This window comes from Pipra filicauda, unplaced genomic scaffold (genome assembly GCF_003945595.2).
Source record: "Pipra filicauda isolate LSUMZ 115617 unplaced genomic scaffold, ASM394559v2 scaffold447_size767260_pilon, whole genome shotgun sequence".
NCBI classification, from domain to species: Eukaryota; Metazoa; Chordata; class Aves; order Passeriformes; family Pipridae; genus Pipra; species Pipra filicauda.
Genome location: NW_024104584.1, coordinates 291,768 through 312,149, shown reverse-complemented (window position 1 = coordinate 312,149; position 20,382 = coordinate 291,768). Strand labels below are relative to the sequence as shown.

The following is a 20,382-nucleotide window of genomic DNA, read 5'->3' as shown; positions in this document are numbered from 1 at the left end:
TTTTTGTAATCCTGAAATAGATTAAACAGTCCAGATGAAAAAAGCAGCTTTTTTGGTCTCATCTCAGTATGTTTATATTGCAGCTTGGCTAAAGCTCATTGAATTATATCCAATAGCCCAAAGACTGTTTAAAAACTGCTGTCCATGTGTTTCTTTTCATCATTGTTTGAATGGTCTTTTTTTCAATTCCATGGAGCTTGTTAACTTCTGACATTTCATTAAACTGTTAGAGGAAGTTGAGATTAGTCAGGTCATTTCAAATCAACACAGCGAAATCATTCAGCTGCAGTATGAGGGGAGGAGAAATGCCTACACATTGAGTTCCAGGCTAGATACTAAATGCCACATCAAACAGAGACAGTGTCCCCACTGTCCAGCTGGCTTCATCTCTTAGAGCAGAAAGAGATTGTATTATGAAATTACCACAGGACATTCAAATTACAGGCCGGTTATGGGAAGAGAGCAGAGGCTGTTTGCTGGTTTTTATTTAAATCCTCAGTGAGTGCCTAGTTTTTTGCGTAATAAGACCCCAAGTCAGGATCCCAAGTTAGCGTAAGCAAACTCAGGTACATCCCTTCACCTTCCAGCATAAGAGTTCAAGGGGTCTAGGCTGATACAGAGTGGCTGAGACAGTGAAGATGATTGCCAGTGATGCTTTGTGCATTTGAAATTTGGAAGAGCCCGTGTTCGCTCTGCATTTCTTCTCCTCTAGAGGTGCAACACTTTACTTAGGGAAGGCTGACTTTCACTTACCCAGTCTGCAGTCCTTGGGCTTGAGAGAGAACATTTCTATAACTGAAGCCCTCTGTTATGGAAATATAGCTGCTATTTAGGGTGCAGCCAGATTCACAACAATGAGCAAAAGATCACATCCTGCCTTTGTGAAACTTAGCATGAGCAGTTTACTCTTGACTGCAGTGTTCCTGATACTAGATTTATTAAGCTTTTGAAATTACTTCCATGTTTTTTTATGCCAACAATTCCCTATTTTTACAGTGTTGTTTCAGGTTCAAGTGTTTTTCCTGTCTCTCCTCTTGATACGTTGTACACCAAAGGAGTGAGAAGTTAAGGGTAAACTATAGCCAAACTCCAGCTAGTTGAGATTTCTTCTCTGAGTAATTAGTTGGGATATCAAAGATGTAACAAAATTTGTTATTCTTCAAGCTGTAGGGAGGGGCGGGATGGGTATTACGTTTTTCTAAACTAACTGGTCTGGCCTAAAACACTGGTCTATGAAAGTGTGAGAACAGTGAGTTGTGACTTCATGTGCTGTTCCTGCTTCTGCTCCAACAGAAGAATCCAAGTTTATTTAAACAATAACAGAAGAGGACAGTCTTTGCAATCTGAGTGCACTTGTTTATACTACAGACAACATGTACTTTCTGCAGGCAGCTAGCTACCCCTTCATAGCAATTGCAGTAAATGATGGGCTAGAGCTTCTCCAGAAATAAACTCTTACCTAAAGGTGCATGGTTTTTCATTCCTTTCCTGTCTGTTTTCACAGATAACTCAACTGCTCCAGTGAACCCCTTTCAGACAGGTTTATTCACCTTATTTGCACCTTGGTAATAAGTTGCTATTAAATGGCATCAAAGGAGTGCGTACATGACCACAGACTTCTACACCTTCCCTGAGAGTTTACGAGACTGTCCCGTTTCATTCCATGGTGAAATCTGCCCACAATTCCCATCTGCTCTGCAATGTCTATACTTGCCTCCAAGGCCAAACTGCAAGTAAACTTCAGCCATCGAGTAAACTTGTTAAAAACCTGGCTTCTATGGTTTTATTGTGAGGGCACTGCACCATTTTCTTTAACACATGACTGAGTCTTTTACCTTCATCCCATGTGTTTATACAGGGAAAATCAGGCCATTGGACAGCAGAATATTTAAACACTGCATACGCTTCCCTTTGCACCCTGACTAAAGCAGGTCTCTTAGTGGTCACAGCACTAAGCTTGACAGAGTTCAAGAAGTGTTTGGGCAATGCTCTCAGGCACATGGTGTGACTCTTGGGGATGGTCCTGTGCAGGGCTAAGAATTGGACTCGATGAACCTTGTGGATCCCTTCCAATTCAGCATATTCTGTGATTCTGTGAAAATTAGTTTGATAAAATGATCTTCTCTATTGAATCAGGGGTAGAAACACATCAACCTTGCTTTATCCCGTATGTGAAGTGTCTGGAAAAAAAATCACATGGTAAGATCCATACGAAAGACAACTACAAAAACAGAAGCTTTAAAAGTCATCAAAATGTACGTAAGCAAAATTTTCTGGCAAGGGCACCTTAGACCTCTGGCTTTCTTGGGACACTTGCCATCAATAGGAATCTTTCCCTTTGCTTTCAGTGGGCACTGATTCAGCCTTTCGAGAAGTTGCTTTTGAAAAATGTTGGCAGTTAGAGGAAGATTCCATCAGAAACAACAGGACTCAGCTCTCCACACAAGAAACTGGGTATACTTCAGCAGCTGTTACTCAGATGCAGTGGGACCTGCATCACAGTTTACATGCTGTATTTTTGAGTGTGAAATAACAAATTTAACTTTAAAAAAACTCACTAAAAAGGTGATCACCAAAGTAAATCACAGAACACAAGTGGGAAGCAGTCTGCTTTTTTTTTCTTTTTTGGTGAGGTGAGGGTGTTGTTGGTTTGGTTTGGTTTTTAGTGCAGTGATAACTCATACAGGAATACACCTTTGGAGTACTCTTAGCTGGCTGTTTCATCCCAGGGTGGATCTTGCTTTTTTTTTTTGACTCCTTGGGCAAAAATTTACTTGCAGTCTGGGATTTGTGTGTCCCTTATGTACTTGTATTTTGCATATTAGTTATTTGTCAGCAGCGTTTCTCTGTGGAGTGTTTTATAGCACTTGAACCACATGGAAAGTATGCACCAAGCTGAACTTGCTAAATTTGGTGCATAATCTGTTGTGTGTAGATGCTGTCATGTATTTCTGGGGAAGAAAAAACCCACTAAGGGCACTCTGTCCTCTTCAAAAACATTTATAAGGAATGGTCCCAGAGCTTTAAAAGATCCTCCCTCTTCTAAGTGCTGTGTGAATTTCCATGTGGTTCACTACCTTCATAACTGACTAGACCCACAAACCTCAAGCCAGGAGACAGCTGGAGAGAAGCTGTGAACTTTTTTGACCACATTTATTTTAAAATGTTTAGCCAAAGTATATATAAAGTCATGGGAGACTCAGAACTCCGTTTTCTGCCATCTGCTTCTCCATCAGCCCCATCACTTGTTCATTGTATCACACTGATTTTTAGAGTAACTAATTCAGTTTTGCTTAACCTAACTGCCAGCTGTCCCCGTTCTGGCATTCCAGTGGCAGCTCTTCAGCAGGTAATTGAACAGTTGTGTAGCCCATCAGGTGTCTCTGCGGAGGAGCCACTGACCTGTTCAGCTCAAGTAGGAAGAGTCTCTTTTGGGGGTCTAAAAACCTAAGCGCTCCCATTCTGGTGCTGACTAGTTTTGGAGAGGGCACCACTGGATGTGTCTGACACACAAACAACATACATCTACCTGCTGTTGCTTGAACCCCTGAAGTACTCTTTTGTCCTGAAGTTTGCCTGTGCTGCGCTGTGATCAATTGCATCATACAGCCACCTTGATTCCAGTCCATCAAGAGGATGAGTGTGGTGGCAGTCAGCTTGACGGCCTTGCTCTCAGGAACAGTAAAACATCATGGTTCTGGCTCTAAGGATATTGAGCTCATGTTATGTGTTGGCCTGGGTGAATTCAAGAGGTGCATTTCCCACTGGCAGTAAAGGGGAGGGAGCATTCACGAATGGGCTGGTGTAATACAGGTGTAATACAGCCACAACTGCTCCAAGCTCTGTCCAGTTTCCAGCCATTCATGCCTGAGAGGGGTGCCCTTCCACTACCAGATGCATCATCACTGCTAAACTTGGTATAACTCTGTGAGCTGCTTTGATGTTCTTACTTTGGGAACTTTTCAAAGAGGATAAAATACCATACTGAGCACACCAAAACTGTAGAAAAAATAATAAGAAATTAAGAAGAATGGCATGTAATAGCAAAAGGTACCTCAGGACATGCAATTCCACGTAAGAAACCTAGAGATGCAGAGACAGAGAAAAGCATTGTGTCATTGTTTCCATCCTCACAAGAACATGAGTAAGATACTCCTAAGCTTCACCAAGCTCTCGCTTCAGCCAAGTTCAAAAGCAGTCAGCCTGTCACTACATACCCCTGTGGAGCGATTGGAACTCTAACGCTCTAAGTGAATGATCTTAGCACAGGAGAGCTGAATTTCTTAAGAAAACTATGCAAATGGTGCAGTCAAACATGCAAATCCATCACACACTGTGCTCATATAGCTGATGCAAAAGCCTACTCAGTCTCTTAATGGTTCCATATTAGACTATAAACATTATGAGACAAATGGAGAATATTACTTATAAAACTATAGGCAATGCAATATGAAAAGTCATTCTCCTTAGTAAATTATTTCTATGCTTTCAAAGGTTATGTCCCCAACAAAATATATTTTTATTTGCTAAAATTAAATTCATCTCTCTTGGAGGAGATAGATTCTGTTGGCTGGCCCTCCTCACAGTTCTTAAGACCAATATAACATTAAATAAACCGAAACAATTTGAACTTTGTAGACTTCTATGAAACAGTTATTATAGAAAAGGCATTAAAAAGTGCCTTTTTTGCTGTCAAGAATTTTGGAGTAGTCCTTCTTTTTCCGTTTCAAGATGACCAAATAGTTCCAGTAATTTCTGATCTCCCTGCCAGATTATTTATTTTTGCAACTGGCTACAAACCAGCTGACTGATGTCAGTCTCATAATAAAGAATGACAAAGCTAGATGAAGGTCCCATGAGAAACTAAAGAAGGAGGATCAAACACAGTTGTAAATCTGCGGAAGAGACTACAAGGTCTCTGGCAAAAGTTTTACTGCTTTTTATGGCAGTACTTATTCTACAGCTTTTATTTCTTTTCTTTCCCAGGTGTGTGTATGTTGCATTGTTCTCTGTTTTGTTATTTGGTTGTTTGGGGGTTTTTAATGTCATGTAGTGGAGTACATGAATATTCTTAGGTAATGTGGGTGCATAACTTTTTGTTTAGTATGACTCATGAATATATCCGACAAGGTAGAGCATCCCTAATTATTTGCTGTGTTGTCAGCTGTGATCTTAGGTCTGTGTCTTGCAGTTGTGTAAATGAATCATAATTGTGAAGAAAAGCTGTGTTTTCCAAGGCTACAATGGCAATTTTTCCAGCTATTTTGTGCACTCCTGTGCACACACCCAGAGATCTCCAGACATCAGTAAACCTTACGGATCCTGTCAGCTACAGAAACAGAAACTAAGCATTAGTATAAAAGTCACCCACTCTTTTCCTCATCTTTCAGTATCTCTGTTCTCCATTTGCCTGATTTTGCAACTAAACTTTTTAAGAGTGGTGTTGTAGAAAGGTCATAGAAAAAAAAATTAACAATTGCAAGAAGTCTCTCTGGATTTTTTCATATAGGACTAAACCAGATCATAACCTGGTTCTCTTGGACTTCTTAGGTCTAGGTTAAAAAAGATAACAGATTTATGTTGTTCTTCAATAATGTGTCTAATTTTTACTGCCCAAGAGTAAGATTTGTGGAAACCACTGTTGCTAAAGAATGAATTGTGATCTGGCCAGTGAGAATGCTGTAGAGAAGGAAATACTGTAGGAAATGTTGCAGGGAGTTTCTCACCTCAGTCTGAGCCGTAGGGACATGGTATGTCACTCTTCTCATGATAGCCAAGAAAAGCTGTTTTCCATATTTACATCTGAAGTCCATTCATGGGTCAAACTGTACTTATCTGAGCTGTCCCTGGGATCCAGTACAACATACCCTGGGAACCAGTACCTCTCCAGGAAAGACGTGAAAAAAACCCAGAAAGTGTTTTCAAGAAAATTTGAGTCTTAACAACTGCTTTTATCTCATTTTCCATTGCCTGAACTGTATCTTTACTGTCATTTGAGCTACCCTGCTGGTGATAGTTTCCAGCCTTCAGGCGATATGAATATGTGAAGGATTCCACTAGATTCAAATACCATCTTGCCTCAATGCAAATCTACAAAGGTGGTTTTCCAGCACACATTAGATAACACCCAACCTTTGAAAAATTCACTCTATTTCAGCAGACACGTAATGTGCTCTGGAAGAAATTCAGACTTGACTCCTTCAAGCCAGACTATCAATTCAATTAAATTGCCTTTGGGATACAATTTTTTATTTCCAGATTTCCACATGTTATGAAAACAGTGACATTTACAGAGGGCGAAAGTTTTACTAGGAAGGCACATAGAAGCTCATGATGTCATTTGTTCAAGGAATCCACTAGTACATTAAAAGGAAAGAAAAAGAAGGAGAAAAGAGGCTTTTGCTATTCTTCGTGTTCTTGGATAGTATCTAATGATTAGAGAAGACCACAAATTTTTGACTGCAGTCTTGTTTCTTACTTTTTGCATTTTCAACAGATTGGGCTGCAATCAATTCAGTCCAGGCTCAATGCTGTTAATTGTTCATTATTATTACCCTTTCCTCTGGTTCATTTACAAGCTGCAGTGAACGCCTACATAGGTCAAGATTTCCCAAAGGCTGAAATCCCTCTCTTTAGCAGTAAGACCCAGGATAGAAGAAAGGGGAGAACTGAAAGAAGTTACCATGGAGGAGGATTACTCCAGTCTAGTGGAGTAGGCAAGTTATATTGCTCCTTGGCATCAGTGAATCCCTTCATGTCAGTATGGTTAAGGCCAGTACTTGTCATTCTTTTCACTTAAACTTTCCTCCTCACCTCTCCACATGTTTTCCCATGTTTCTTAAGAGTTTGCCAAACACACAGTACAAGGAGGATCCACGGGAAAGGACATGTAGCATTAAGACATTGCATTAGGTACTGAAAGAAAGAATAAACATGTACACAGTAATGCTCCCTTCCAACTTCCCATTCCTTTTCCTTAAGAGTCCAGCTCCCTGGAGCTGAATGTTAATCCAACTGAAATTTGTTGTAGTCAGTTGAAAGAGCACAGAAATGTAGAAAGTAAGTGCCCATCTTTACACACCGTAATCAGGTCAGAGATTAATTCGACTCTGCCATCTGTAAAAGGATACTGATGGCTAGAAGGAATTGGGACATTTGTTTTACATCTGTTTGTAATGACGGAAGCTCCAGCCGCACAGTGGTCGCCTAACTCTTGAATTCAGGCGGTGGTTCTGTACTGAGTCAGAAGGAAGTGTGCCAGCAGCACCACTGAATATGCATTACATATAATAAGGCAGAAAATTTGTACAGCAGCTTGTTACAACACTGTTTTGGAAATGCATGAGTCACTGTGTTTCTGGAATCTGAACCTTTCTCAGCATGTTTTTGTACTAGATATCCTGTCATGTTATTTGAGAAAACCTGAAGGACTGATGCTGAATTAGTTTCCCCAGGATCTTTGTATTGGAATACTCTAATCCATCCCTGTCACCTTTCTTTGTGTTTCCAAAAAACACCCAGAATGCAATCCACTGTTTTCTTCCATTGAATACAATTTAAAACACTTCTGAAGTTTTATTTTAAACACTTTTGTAATTTAACTAATGTCCTCCTATATTAGGGCTACCCACTGAGCCTTTCACCTCGGCTGTCACAGTCACTAACTTCTCTGATGCTTTCAAATGAGACTCCCCCACCTCTCACTCCACCATGCATTCAGTACACCTTCACTGTTCAATTTCAAAATATTTCTTGCAAGGCTGGGCACCAACACTAATAAAATCACATATGTGCTGTGCAGTAATAAGCATGTCAGGGGATACCTCTGGATTTCCTTTGCGTCCTTTCGCCTCCCACTGACAATTGTTTCTGTCTCCAGAGCTTCACCTCTGTCTCTGAAGCCTTAGGATCCAGGCAGGACTCTGAACTGCACTAATGGCAGGAGGTCCCTCTGTCTACCCAATGCCATAATCTGTCTACAACACACTGGTTTTTTTCTACCTCTTAGAGTAAAATCTAGCACCAAATGGAATTATCCTCCTCCTCTAAACCTACTAAAATAGGTTTATTTAGTCAGAAATATAGGTACATACATACACACAGTCTCATTTAAATACAGGTGTGTTCTGAGTTATGAAAATGTAAGAAAAATCAACATGGTTGTCTTTCAAGCAAACTGCAGGCAAATGGGAAGCTTCCCATCTTGCAAGCAATTACATATGATAGACTGGATTGAGCATTTCAGCAGACATGTCTCAGCAAAGATGAGTAAGATTAAAGAAATACACTTAGGAAGGGTCTCAGCTGAAGACTGATAGCTCTGTGATGGTGTCAATGCTGAGTCTGATTCACAAAGTCTTCAATGCTTAACAGGCCTATTAGACAACAGCACTTTAATATCCACAATGTCTGGGATGCAGCCTACAGGGTCTACAGTCATCCATGGGGTCACAGAGTGCTCAGAGCCTACCTCATATGTGAGAGCAAGGGAGATGCAAAACACTGGATTTCTCCAGTCTTTGTCACCTGCTGCCTAACTGGGCAGGGCCAGGGCATGCCTAACTGTCCCTTGAATCACAGCCAGGAAGCAGACGGGTTATGTTCTGCCCACATCCAGCAGTAAAAGCACTCAGATGAGAGATGTGAGATTTGGGAAGCTGAGTTCCCCCTTCTTTTCCGTAATAGATGTGGGAGACTTACAGCAGTGATTTTCCTACTCATGAGCCTTAGAGAACCATTTCTGTCAGCTGTCTCTAAATGTGACAAAGTCAAGCAGGTTCTTTACCATATAGAAATGATGCCTGATTTCTAAAGACATCTGAGGAGTTTTTTTATAATTTTATAAAACTAGTTATTTTTTAAACAGGAGCAGTACAAATGACTTGATAGAAACCAAACCATACCATGAACATACTTAGCAGATGTAATCTTGCATTGCATCACACACGTCACTTTTGAACCAAATAACTTGTTTTATAGACCTGCCTTTATATGCTCTAACTAGGCACCCTCCCACTTCTTCCAGTAGCTTTCATCTTAACCTTTTATTAAGCAAAGAAACACAGTGTAAAACCACTCAGAATTTTTATTGATTAATGGTTACATAATTTTTTAAGACTACAGGTAACTGGGCAATAGAAGTCATGTTCGGTCCTGGGTACTTCTGACAGCCTGCTGTGGCTGCTCCAGTATAAGTTAATTTATCACAAGCTTTGTGGACTCTTAAGGAAAACAAACATCAGGTTAACGATAAATTACTGCAGCACATACCCTGTGCCAACTGCTGAGTCTGGGATGAAATACTCCCCATTGGCCTATTTTTAGAAATTGCACGGCCTTTTTATTCCTCTTAATTGCTTTGGTCATACAAAGTATGTGCAGTGTATGTGTAGCCTGATAACAGATTGTTATTTGTGAATTTAACAATAACAGTAACAATAATAATAACAATAATAGCATTGGAGAAAGGAACACACTTAAACTGTGCCCTAATTCTGTACTCATGACAGTAGTATCTATGACATTTCTGTGACATTTATCTTCATAGTACCTAGCTGCATTACAGCAGCAGTGTCTTCCCTACCTGGCATAAAGGAATGGTATCCTTACATGGTGTACATTAGCTCATGGCTTGCATTCCCATTCAAATCCAAGCTCCTTGAAAGCCCGCACCACCTCTTTGTTGACTCACACTCTGATGCAGGCCCAGGTGTGCACCAGGAAGGGAAACTCAAAAACACTGCAGTGCCCTTTGTGCTTGAAAACAACTCCCTTCTTCCTAGACATCACCACCACTTAACCCTGTGGCATTGCGCGTTCTAAGTCCTCACTCCTCTGACATGGCAAAAAAAATGTGGACCTAGCTGAGGGACTTAAGCAGTTCAACCAGGGCTCCTTTGAAATCCAGCGAGTGCCATATCTTAAAAACGACACTCTTCCTCACTTCTCACTAATGCAATGCACAACAAAGATCAGCATTATATTATCCACAAGTCTTGTACTGAGACGGTGGTAATTTGGGGGCATCATCAAAAATTTTCATCTTTATTTCACAGCATCAGTAGGTATGAATTTCTTCTGTATGTCTGTGTTCCTCTCTGAAAGCTTTCAAAGGCTGAAAAGTTAAAATAACATCAATTTGGTTTAGTGCAGTGCACCACATATTGTTTCTATCATGTGAGAATTGCTTAACCGTGGTACATTTCAGCAGCACAATTTATTACAAACCTTGGAAATCATTTCAGGAGCCCAAGGACCTCATGGACCTTGGACCAAGTTTCAGCAAACTGCTCAGATGTGCGGTCACTAGGCAGATGTCTGGAAACATGTGTTCTTGCACATTTATCTGTTAATGCAAATGTCCCAGTACAAGCATTAACACTCAAAAGCATTATATGGATTTTAAACAATTCCTGGAAGAGCTGGGTCCCATAAAAGTTATTCTGACAGATATAATCCTTCTCCTTTCCTTTGCCAAGTGCTTGCTCTGACTACAGGAGCCAGAGCCCATCAAGTGAGACTCCTGCCTGTTTCCACTGCTTCTGGTGCTCTAGACACTACAGTATCCCTGCCCAGTGCTTAATTCACTCTTATTTTGTTATTATTTTAGTTGGGAAAGGAGCAGCAATGTGGAAGGGAAAGATAAAACAGGAGATATGAGAATGTTTTCATGCTTTCGTCTGCACAGATGACTCATCTGGGACAGGTTTATTCCTCTTCTCTCTTGGGATTAATGCCTGAAGGAAAACAGCAGCAAAATTAAGGCTGGTTTTGCTGCTGTGGAAAATAATTCTTTCTTTCACCCTGCTCTGTGAGATCTTTGAGGCAATGGCTGTTTGTGCGCTGCACATAGCACAATTGGCTCCAATCTTACTGGGGCCTCGCAGTATTAGTGTAACGAAAGTAAATACCAAGTGGTCAGGGCTTAATTATAATCTGGACATTCTGTGCTCTGGCAATAGGTTACAGGAGACATTGACTTGTGCTTTAAGGCACTCAATCTAGTGTTAGCATGAGGGTGAATCCATCTAAAGGGACAAGACAGCAAAGTGAAATCCCATGTTTCCTGCTCAGCATGTAGAATGCAAACCAAGAGGAAGTGATTTCAATAATTGAACTCTTTGTATGTTGGAGCAGCTCCAGCTGTGGCTTTTTGTGCTCAATTTTGACGACTATTTCAAGGAGTCAAATACTATTTTATAGAAGATGGAGAGGCAAAATCTTCCATTACATAATGATTGTATTAAGACACAAATCCTCGCATAATGTTTTGAAGAATAATTCTAAATAATTAACGTTGCAATTATCTGTTGATCTATTCTTCTTCACTCCTAATTTTGTTTGGAGCAGGAATTGACCCTGATCATGCTATGTGAAAAATAATTCAATGGTACAAGAAATAAACATGCTCTACCATCAGTGCTGAAGCAGGTTCCTTTTTACTTGATTCTTCCAGTTTTAGGGTTCTGGTGACACTTTGGCTATAGTTACTACACTTTTAAAGCCCTCTCATAATTTGTTTTTGTAGTTGCCATTACTTACATGCTAGGCTATTGTAACTACATTTTATCAGTGCAGGGAGATGTGTCCAAAGCTGAATTTTATGCAATATAATTATGATTTCTTAAGAAAACAACAACAAAGTGCTATGAACTTGTGAATAAATTTCTTCAGATCTGTGACACTAGGAAAAAAATGTCACAGATTTGTGGAGCTCAAACAAAACCAACATTGACAACTGAAACAGTATATAACACTGTACTAAAGTACAAGCTTACCTTGTGGAAGTTCATCTCTTGATATGAACTACTGCTGCCAGAGCTACCTCTGTTATACTAGCTGTTTTGGCGGGAAAGCATGACCAAGAAGGGAAGAAAAGGGAAAATCGGAAGCCAGAGGACACAAATTCTTCAGCCCCTAAATCACTCCAATTTGCAATAATCATAAGACTTCTTTAATAAAAGTTTCACTCAGACATGAATATTTTGTGAGTTCCCTTGAGACATTCTTTCTTTCAGAATCTCTTATTGCTTCAGAGCAATATCTGTAATTGAAACAAATAATGAAATCCAATGAAGAGTAAACAGGGACAGTTTCTTACCCTTAAGGCCAGCTGGTAGAGTTGCACAGCTGATGGCCACACATCTGCCTTTTCTTCCTATCAAAATAGCATGGCTCATGCAAAACTGCCATGGGGAATGCTCCCCAGCCTGTGATAGTTCTGAACAACACCATTTGTGAGCTAACACATAAAACAGTACAATCGTGTACTAGTACCTGTTTAGTGTGTGCTGGTCCCCCTTAATTAACTTGTGTAGATGCAGCCTGAAGTGTTTTTTTCTAGAATACCCTATATGATCCTCTGAGGCTGTATGATACCTGCTATTAAAGATATATAAACAAAGCTATACCCTTGGGTTTTAGTACATTTTCATTCATTACATGGACATGAATATTAAATTTATTATTTATGCTGTCTGGTAATGTCTGCTTGATCCTTATTTCTGTGGCTGATCTTTAGAAATAACCTGTCTCTTCTACTAAAAGAGTTTTTTTTTGTGGAAATGCTCTTGTAACTTTGACCTCAAACTGGGGGAGCAGAACACTTCAGGTATCTGAATTTGCTGAGGACTAAGGGGTGAAGAGCCATAGGTGACAATCTCAAATCAGCCTGACAACAGGAGCTGTTTGGTGAATAGACAACACAGTTCAAGAGAGATGTGGAGGTGAAGTACCTAAGCAAGTGTCATCGGTATTTAAAGGAAAAAGATTTAAAGGAGATAAGACAGTAAACTCCTCATGCTTTGTTTATTAGAAATATAAATGTTTTTTGTTGGTCACTGCTCCCTTGTTAAAAAAAAAGCAAACATGAGATGTTGGAGAAAAAGAAAGAAAACAACTAAGTGGGCAGACCAAACAAAAGAAGAGACATGAGGCTAAAATATTTTGGTGGAATCTAAATTCTATTTCCTGAAACATTCTGTGCAAGGGACGTCAGCTGACTTCAGAGGCTCAGGTCACAACACTATCCTAGAGTATGTAATTTTGTAAGGGACAAGTCCTGTGTCCTGGACAAATTCAGATGGGCTATCTTGGCAGACTTTCTTCCTTGTCCTCTTATGTAGGTCTTACTGCATGAGAGGGGTTTTTGCAGATAAATTCATAATACCACAGAAAAGTATTGCAGAGTCTGAATCTGACAGAACATTAGAACATGTATGAACTTTCTAATCTTTGCTATTACTAATGTACTTTACAGTGTTACACTGGGCTTACTGACTGGCTTTGAACATATGAAGACCTCATTCAGATGAAGTCTATCCAGAACAGCAAAACTGCAACAGTGCCCAGCAGCAGATGTTAAGGGAGAGTTTAAGAAATTGCTATTTCCCAGCACACCTTTCTAAACGTGGGAAATCAGAAGTTCTGATATTTCTGTAACTATCAGGATCCACTGTTAAAACAGTGGACCTGTCTTCTATGAATTCACCTAATGCCTTTTGGCTCCTTTGTAATTTTGTGCCCGACAGCACTCTGAGGCAAAACATTACACAATATTCTCCTGTAAAGGTGTCCTGTTGTCTGACACCTTATAGAAGTTCTCCCTCCTTCTTAGCTGATACAAAGTAGTCAATGCTTGTCACACATGTAACCTTCCCTGCCCTTTATGTTTTCTAGATCAGTGTTTTATAAAGCCTATTCCTCTCCCATCATTCCCTTTCAATTTTGAAAAATCGTGTTCTTCTGTTTCTCCTACCTTGGAGCTGTTGTATGCAAGTTCTAAAAATGCTTATTTTTTGCCTTCCTTTGCACTTTCTCTGCTTATACTTATCCATTTTGATATCGGATTGCTGGCATTCAGTAATGTGTCATCATGATATTTGTCAGATTTCTTTCAATGTCTTTCCTAATAGCGTTCCCAGTGTGCTGGTTGGCATGGTGTTCTCTCACTGAGCACCCAGAGGATGGCTTCCCAGAACTATCCACCGTGACCCTCTCATCCCTTTCCTAAGTGGTAGCAGCTTATTCAGAGCTATTGCCTCCCACCCCAGAACAAGCTACAGAGAAACAAGCCTGGGAAAGTCCCATCGTTTACTGAAGCTGCTGATCTATATGAATGTTAATTACAGTTAAGAGTCCTGTTCCTGTTGGGCCAATACTAATTAATTATCACACAAATACCACTAGAGACTGATGATAAACTTCCTGAGAGTTTAATCCTGGCAAACACAAAACTTTTAAGAAGGATGGGCAAACAACACTGACACTGACGATTTATAGAACCAGAAGAAAACAAAGACATTAACGGGGCTTTAACTTGGTCTTGGTGTACTGCTGCTCACTGCTCTCCATTAAACAAACAGAAAGATACAATTGTAAAACCAAACAAACTAAATAACCATACTAAACAAGAGAATAGATGAGAGGGGAAGATATTTAGGAGAGCCTAAGTTCTAGAGGGTAATATTAAGAGTAATTTAACATGTTAATGTAATGAAGGGTTATGAGACAATATAATTTATGAGCTTTGTCTGCTGCCTTCATTTTTACTTGGTCCAAAAATGTTCTTTAGCATAGACCCTGCTAAGCATATGTGTGGCTCTGACTTGATGTCATGAGGTCACTATGGTGGCTGAGTACTGGACATCTAAGCACCTTGCTGCAAGGGACAGATACCAAGCAAAGCCTACACAGGAAAAATGCCATGAGGTTGGAAGATTCTACCAAAACTCTCACAATATCAGGCAAAAATGAAATTTAGAGACTCTGATATTTATGTTGTTTAGTTAACCCCTCCCAAACCTCTAACTGATGCTGAACATGATTTCTGTTTGTGTTTATAATCAACCAGCATCCATCCCCTTGGGAATGGAAGTGCTCCAGATGCTCTCGAATCAAGTTCACCACTTCTGCCACCCTGGGCTTTGTTGTTACTGCAGTTACTCTGTTATTTGTAAAGGTGCTTAAGCATGCAGGGTTTGGCTTTTTCCCCTCTCTCTTCAGTTTACACCAAAACATCCTTTTTGTATGAAATAACAACATATCTGAAGATGCAGTACTTATGCTACAACAATCCTAGCATAATGTAGGGTTTTGCTAATCTGAGTAGTAATTCAGGCCGAAAGTACTTGGGTTGGCATGCTTCCATGGTTAATACCTGCCCACAGAATAAGGCCAAGAAAAACCTTCTAAGAGCCTAGAACTGTGCAATGCTACCCTAATCCCCCAAACTGTGCTCAGCTGGAGTTTTCCAAGACGCAGCAAGCCTAGTGGTAGGAGTAGGGTTGCAACAGCAAGGCTCATATCCCTTGTGCAATGGAAAGTTTGGAGTGACTGCTTTCTTCCCTGAATTCTGGCAGAAGATTGCAGAGATGCCTCTTCCCTCAGGCAAGCTACATCTCAACGGTGAAACAGAGATGTAGAAACTGCAGGACAATAAAGCGTGGTTAATTTCTCTCAGTGAATGCTGTGCTGCTGCAGTAGATTTTCCAGGTGTTTTTACATGTAATCATTATCTTTCTTACATTCTTCTGGGAAGACATCCATTTAAATTAATGCAATCTCTTAAGTCTCTAATTTACTGCGTAGGGGTGTGGTCAGGGGGGCTGTGTGCTGTTTAGCCTGAACAAGATTAGGCTGATGCTTTGAGGTTGAAGAAAGCAATTAAGGCAATTGTGTGTGAAATGTTTGCATTGCTTGTCCTCTGGTTTTTCTAACCATCTTGCAATTTTGGGGATGTTATCTACTCCTGATTTAAGACCTTGTGAACAATCCCCCTTCTTTATGAGGAGCAGAGCAGATTGCACACTTTTCTTTCAGCAGCAGTTCTCACAAAGATAAGCTCATTTTTCCTCATTGCCAGGTTGTGCTCCAGTTTGTTCCATTACTTCATGTGCTGTAAGACAATAGGGGTTTCTACCTCCATGAAACCATCCCAGAATACTTGCACAGGAAAATGTGTTCTGTAATTTACACCACACTTACAGAAATCAAGGGTAGTTTTAATCTCTAGAACTGCCAGTTTTGACTCATAGCTGGGATGATGCCTAGGCATCGAGAGAAAATCAGGATCTCCTGTACTGACTTTTGTGTAGAGCTTCCTTACATATTCTATATGGAACTACTTTTTGTACCTTTTTAGACAGCACAGTTGAAGATGCAGCATATTTAGTGAGCCATTTCCACTTCAAGAACTCATTTTTCTTGTTGATCTGTCAAACCTGTTATTCAGCCTTTAGGATATGACACAAAGTGAAACTGTTTAGAGAATTAGACAGTGGAATACATGAAAAATGGCAGAAAAGCTTGTGTGTGGGAAGTGCTCCTCATCCTACTTGTGATTGCCTTGAACAAAACACAAGTGTGATCCATGGAAGCAGTGACACATATGTGCCCAACAGTGCTAACAACACCGGTGAGTAAAATTGTCCAGTTTGTCATAAATGCTGATAAAATAATGTGGTTATGCAGAAAACATTTTCTTTGCGATGGTAAGTGTCTTCTTTCCAAATAAAAGCTTTTAACAAGGAAAAGGATTGCTTTGGGTTGGGTTGGACTGAAACTTTGCTTCACAGCTGTTTTGCAATTTTTTTTTTACAGTTTTTCAGCACTCTTCCAGCCCTTTTACTCAGCCTTGGTGAGGCCACATATGGAGTGCTGTGTCCCAGATTTCATAAGACAAGAGAGACATGGAGCTCCTGGAGCAGGTCCAGTGAAAGGCAACAATGATTCAGGGACTGGCGAATCTCTATTAGGAGGGAAGGCTGAGGGAGCTGGGCCTGTTCAGCCTTGAGAACAAACTACTGAGACGGGACCTCATCAATGCCTATAAATATCTAAAGAGAGGGTGCCAAGGGGATGGAGCCAGGCTCTTCTTGGTGCTTGAGCAGGGAGGTTGGGCCAGATGACCCACTGTGCTCCCTTCTGACCCGGCCGAATCTGTGACTCTGTGATTCCAGAGGCAGAAACAGCTTTTTCCTTGTTTAAAAAAAAAACAAACTCCCCGGAGATTTTTCTCCCAGAGAGTGTTCTACATGTTCTCCGCGGAGGAGTGACTCCCCCCAGCCCCGTCAGGCCCGTGTGACATCGGGGCAGGGCTGGGGGCGGCAGGTGAGGGCAGACCCCGGGGCACCCACCCTCGGGGGACGAGGGGCCACCGCCGCGTCGAGCGAGCGGAGCGGGCGGCCGAGCAAGGCGCGTTCCGGGGCTGCCCTTCCTCCCTTCTTCACGGAGCGGCCCGAATTGTTTCCCCGCCTCTCCGGGGCGGTCCCCGGCGCGATTGGCCCAGGCGCTGCGGCGGCCGCCGGGTGGGCCGGCGGGGCGGGGCGGGTCCGAGGAGCCGCCGCCAGCCCGCCCTTCCCTCCAGCCCGGCCCCGCCGCCCTCCCCCGGCCGCCTTAAAGCCGTGCCGGGGCCGTGACGGCGGTACTAGCGCAGTGCGACCGGTGGCGGCTCCTTGGCGGTGCCGGGAGCGCGGGGGGGGGCACGATCCGTCGCAGCGCCGCGCCTGGAGCCCCTCCCTCCCTCCCTCCCTCCCTCCCTCCGTGCTGCCGCCGCGCTCCCGCCGCGCGGGCCGACGCTGTCACCGCCGGGCGCCACCAGCATGTTTGACAGGACGCGGCTGCCCTTCGTGGCGCTGGACGTGCTCTGCGTGCTGCTGGGTAGGTCGGGGGGCCGCCGAGGGGCTTGGGGGCCGCCCTCGGAGCGCCGCGCTGCCCCCGCACGGCACCGCGCTGACCGCATGCTCGCCTCCCACTCCTCCCCGCAACCTCCGAGCGGGCTCCGGCCACCCCACGCCTCCTCCCGCCGCTGCCTGCCGCCCTGCCCTCCCTCCTGCCTCTGCCCTCCCAGGGGGGGTTCCAGTTACTGTCCCGAGCCGGGAGGGGAAGGGAAGAGCCTCGCGGGGAGGGAATGCTGCAGCTTATCCACTGACATCTGGAACTCCCTCTTCTCTCTGATATCCTCACTCTTCCTTCCCTAACCTTCTTTGTCGGCTGAAAACCGGTTGTGGCAAAAGGCAGTGCTGGAAAGGTGGATGTCTGGTAGATGTCTGTTGCCTGGGGTATGTTTGCTAGCCCAGGTGGGTCGGGAAGCTGTCCTGGAAGGGGCTGGTGACACGGGACCACGCCTCATCCATCCCGGGGTCCGGCACAGACGCGATGGTGCTCGGCTGTAGAGCGGAGGTTCGCCGTAAGGTTGAGTTGCGTGCGGTGTCGGTGGCAGTAAGCTACCGCTGTAGCTGTAGGCTGAAAGCGAAATAGGGCATTTCTTAGAGCACGGTGTTTGCGCCCTCGTGTCCGTGTGCAGCAGAGAGGGACGGGTGTCGGGCCAGAAGGATGCCTCGGTGATGGCCATGGGTTGAACCGAAACAGCCACAGCACACTGCCACTCTGCTGCAATGCTTGTTTTGGCCAGCCCAAATAACAGAGCCTTCCCAACGTTACTTTCTCCTAGTTCGGTCTCTCTAATGAAACTACTTCATGTCCTGTCAATTTGCATTAACTCTCTCCTTTCATGTAATGACAGTGTAAAGAGCAGTACTGTTAGTTACTGATCAGCGAAGGGGCAGCTTCATTTGTAAAGACTTGTAGCACCGCTGGATTTTAGGAGCCTGGGAAGTGTCCTGACTACCTGAAGATGTGATTCTTGGTCAGTCTTAGGAGGTGTTAGTTTTGGATGTTGGCTTCTGCGTCAAACAATGTCAGTACTTAAGTAATAAATCTAAGCACTTTCTGATCATGTTCAGAGTGTGGTGTTCAGACCTGGCACATGAAGTCCCTCTTGGCTGAAGATGTCTGTAGCATTAGTATGAACATAACAAGTAACATTTTTGTCTTGCTAGATGCTTCCAGTTGCAGTGGTACCTGTAGCTAAATGCCATGAAAGAGCAAAATTAGAATAAATGATGCATTGCTTGGAATTAATGTTATATGAGAGAGAGGTTTTGCAGAATGATAATGGATCCATGTGGTCTAGTGGGAGCAGTCTTTATGCAGATCAGAAGTTTTAGGTAGCTATGCTGTAGTGAGGCTTAAACTTTCATACTCTCCTTAAGGTCAGTGAAGCAGTTTTGTCTGTTCTGATAATTGTAATTACAAAATCTTTACGATTAGGCAAAAGTTTTTCACTCTGCATATACTTTGTGTTTGAAGCATATGGGCATATCGTAAGTAATCTAGAATAATCAAGGAAAACAAAATATATTCAAATTAGGACTGTAGCAGACATAACTTGAGGGTCATCTAGCTGAAAGAATGAGGGTTCTCCCTACTTCTACCCCCTACTTCATTACCTTGGAAGGTAGATTCTTGACCTTGCTCTGCAGTCTAATATCAGTTTACATACCTTTCCCTGCTCTTGCCCTCCCCCGTGTAGCATTTGGACCACAGATGCACTAATCTGGTGTCCCAGCGTGCTGGAGGGTTGCCAGGCTTTTTATTTTCCCTTGGGCTTGTTTACTACCTACTAATAGTCTGAAAAATGCAGGCAGTGCGTGATATGAAGTCTCTTGACACCTGTGACTCTAAGCGCATCAAGTTGCAGGTTTTAGTGAAACTGCACCTGAGACAAAAAAGTTATATATGTGTAGGAATGGGAAAAATAGTGGATGTAGGACCAAATTCTCTTCCTCTTTTCTCTGGCTCCCATGTGATTGAGGCAGGCCCTTAGAAGAACATCGTTCTTATGTGTGTCTAATGGGGGAATCTATTTTAATTTTTTTTTTTTACTGTAAAAAGAATAGTTACTGTTGATTGTGGACTTTAACTCTCACTTTTTCCCTGCCCTTCTCTCCACTTGTGCACTTTGATATCTGCTCAAATTACCAAGGTAACTGCCCAGATAAAGTGACTTGCAGATGTGGATAATGTGGTATCTACTGTCTCTAGACACTACAGAGACTATGAGGCCTCCAAGAGAAAACTGGAAGTTTAAACGCTATGAAGACCAGCTTCACATTACAGTGACCTGACTTACCCATAAGCTCACCGCAGTAGCAGATGACTCTACGTGTGTCTGACTTACTTGCTCCTGTTTTAGTCAAGCCATTCTTTGTACATTCTTTCTCAACACAAGTTTTTCAAAAGAAAATGAAGGGGGAAAAGAACTATACAGTGATTTTCGGTTTTTTTTTTCTGTCATTTAAATGGTTTTATTGAAAGGTCTGACAAGTGCCTAAGACGGAGCTGAGGTAAGAGAATAAGAGGAAGCATGCAGGGAGAGGAGAAAAGGAGGAGGGGAAAAACATCTCCCCCTTTATGTGGCATTAAACCATGAGATCAGTTTGGTTGCCTGAAACTTAAGTCTAGGTTGCTTTTAATTGTCCTTAAGGAAACTCCCTTCCTCACCCACATTATTACCCAATAAGGGAGAGAGAATTCAGGGAA

General features: G+C 42.4%; 1 protein-coding gene across 3 annotated transcripts in view; it reads left to right on the top strand.

Moving 5' to 3' along the window:
- Positions 1–17,518: 17,518 nt before the first annotated feature.
- Positions 17,519–20,382, top strand: part of PLPP1 (phospholipid phosphatase 1) — a 57,710-nt gene continuing 54,846 nt past the window's right edge. For 2 of the 3 annotated variants that reach the window (XM_027716333.2, XM_039385883.1), the window contains exon 1: positions 17,519–17,658. In XM_027716333.2, the coding sequence (XP_027572134.1) occupies positions 17,601–17,658 (58 nt within the window). In that variant the 5' untranslated portion in view covers positions 17,519–17,600. The remainder of the gene's footprint in view (positions 17,659–20,382) is intronic. The other variant, XR_003539840.2, reaches the window with a different exon arrangement.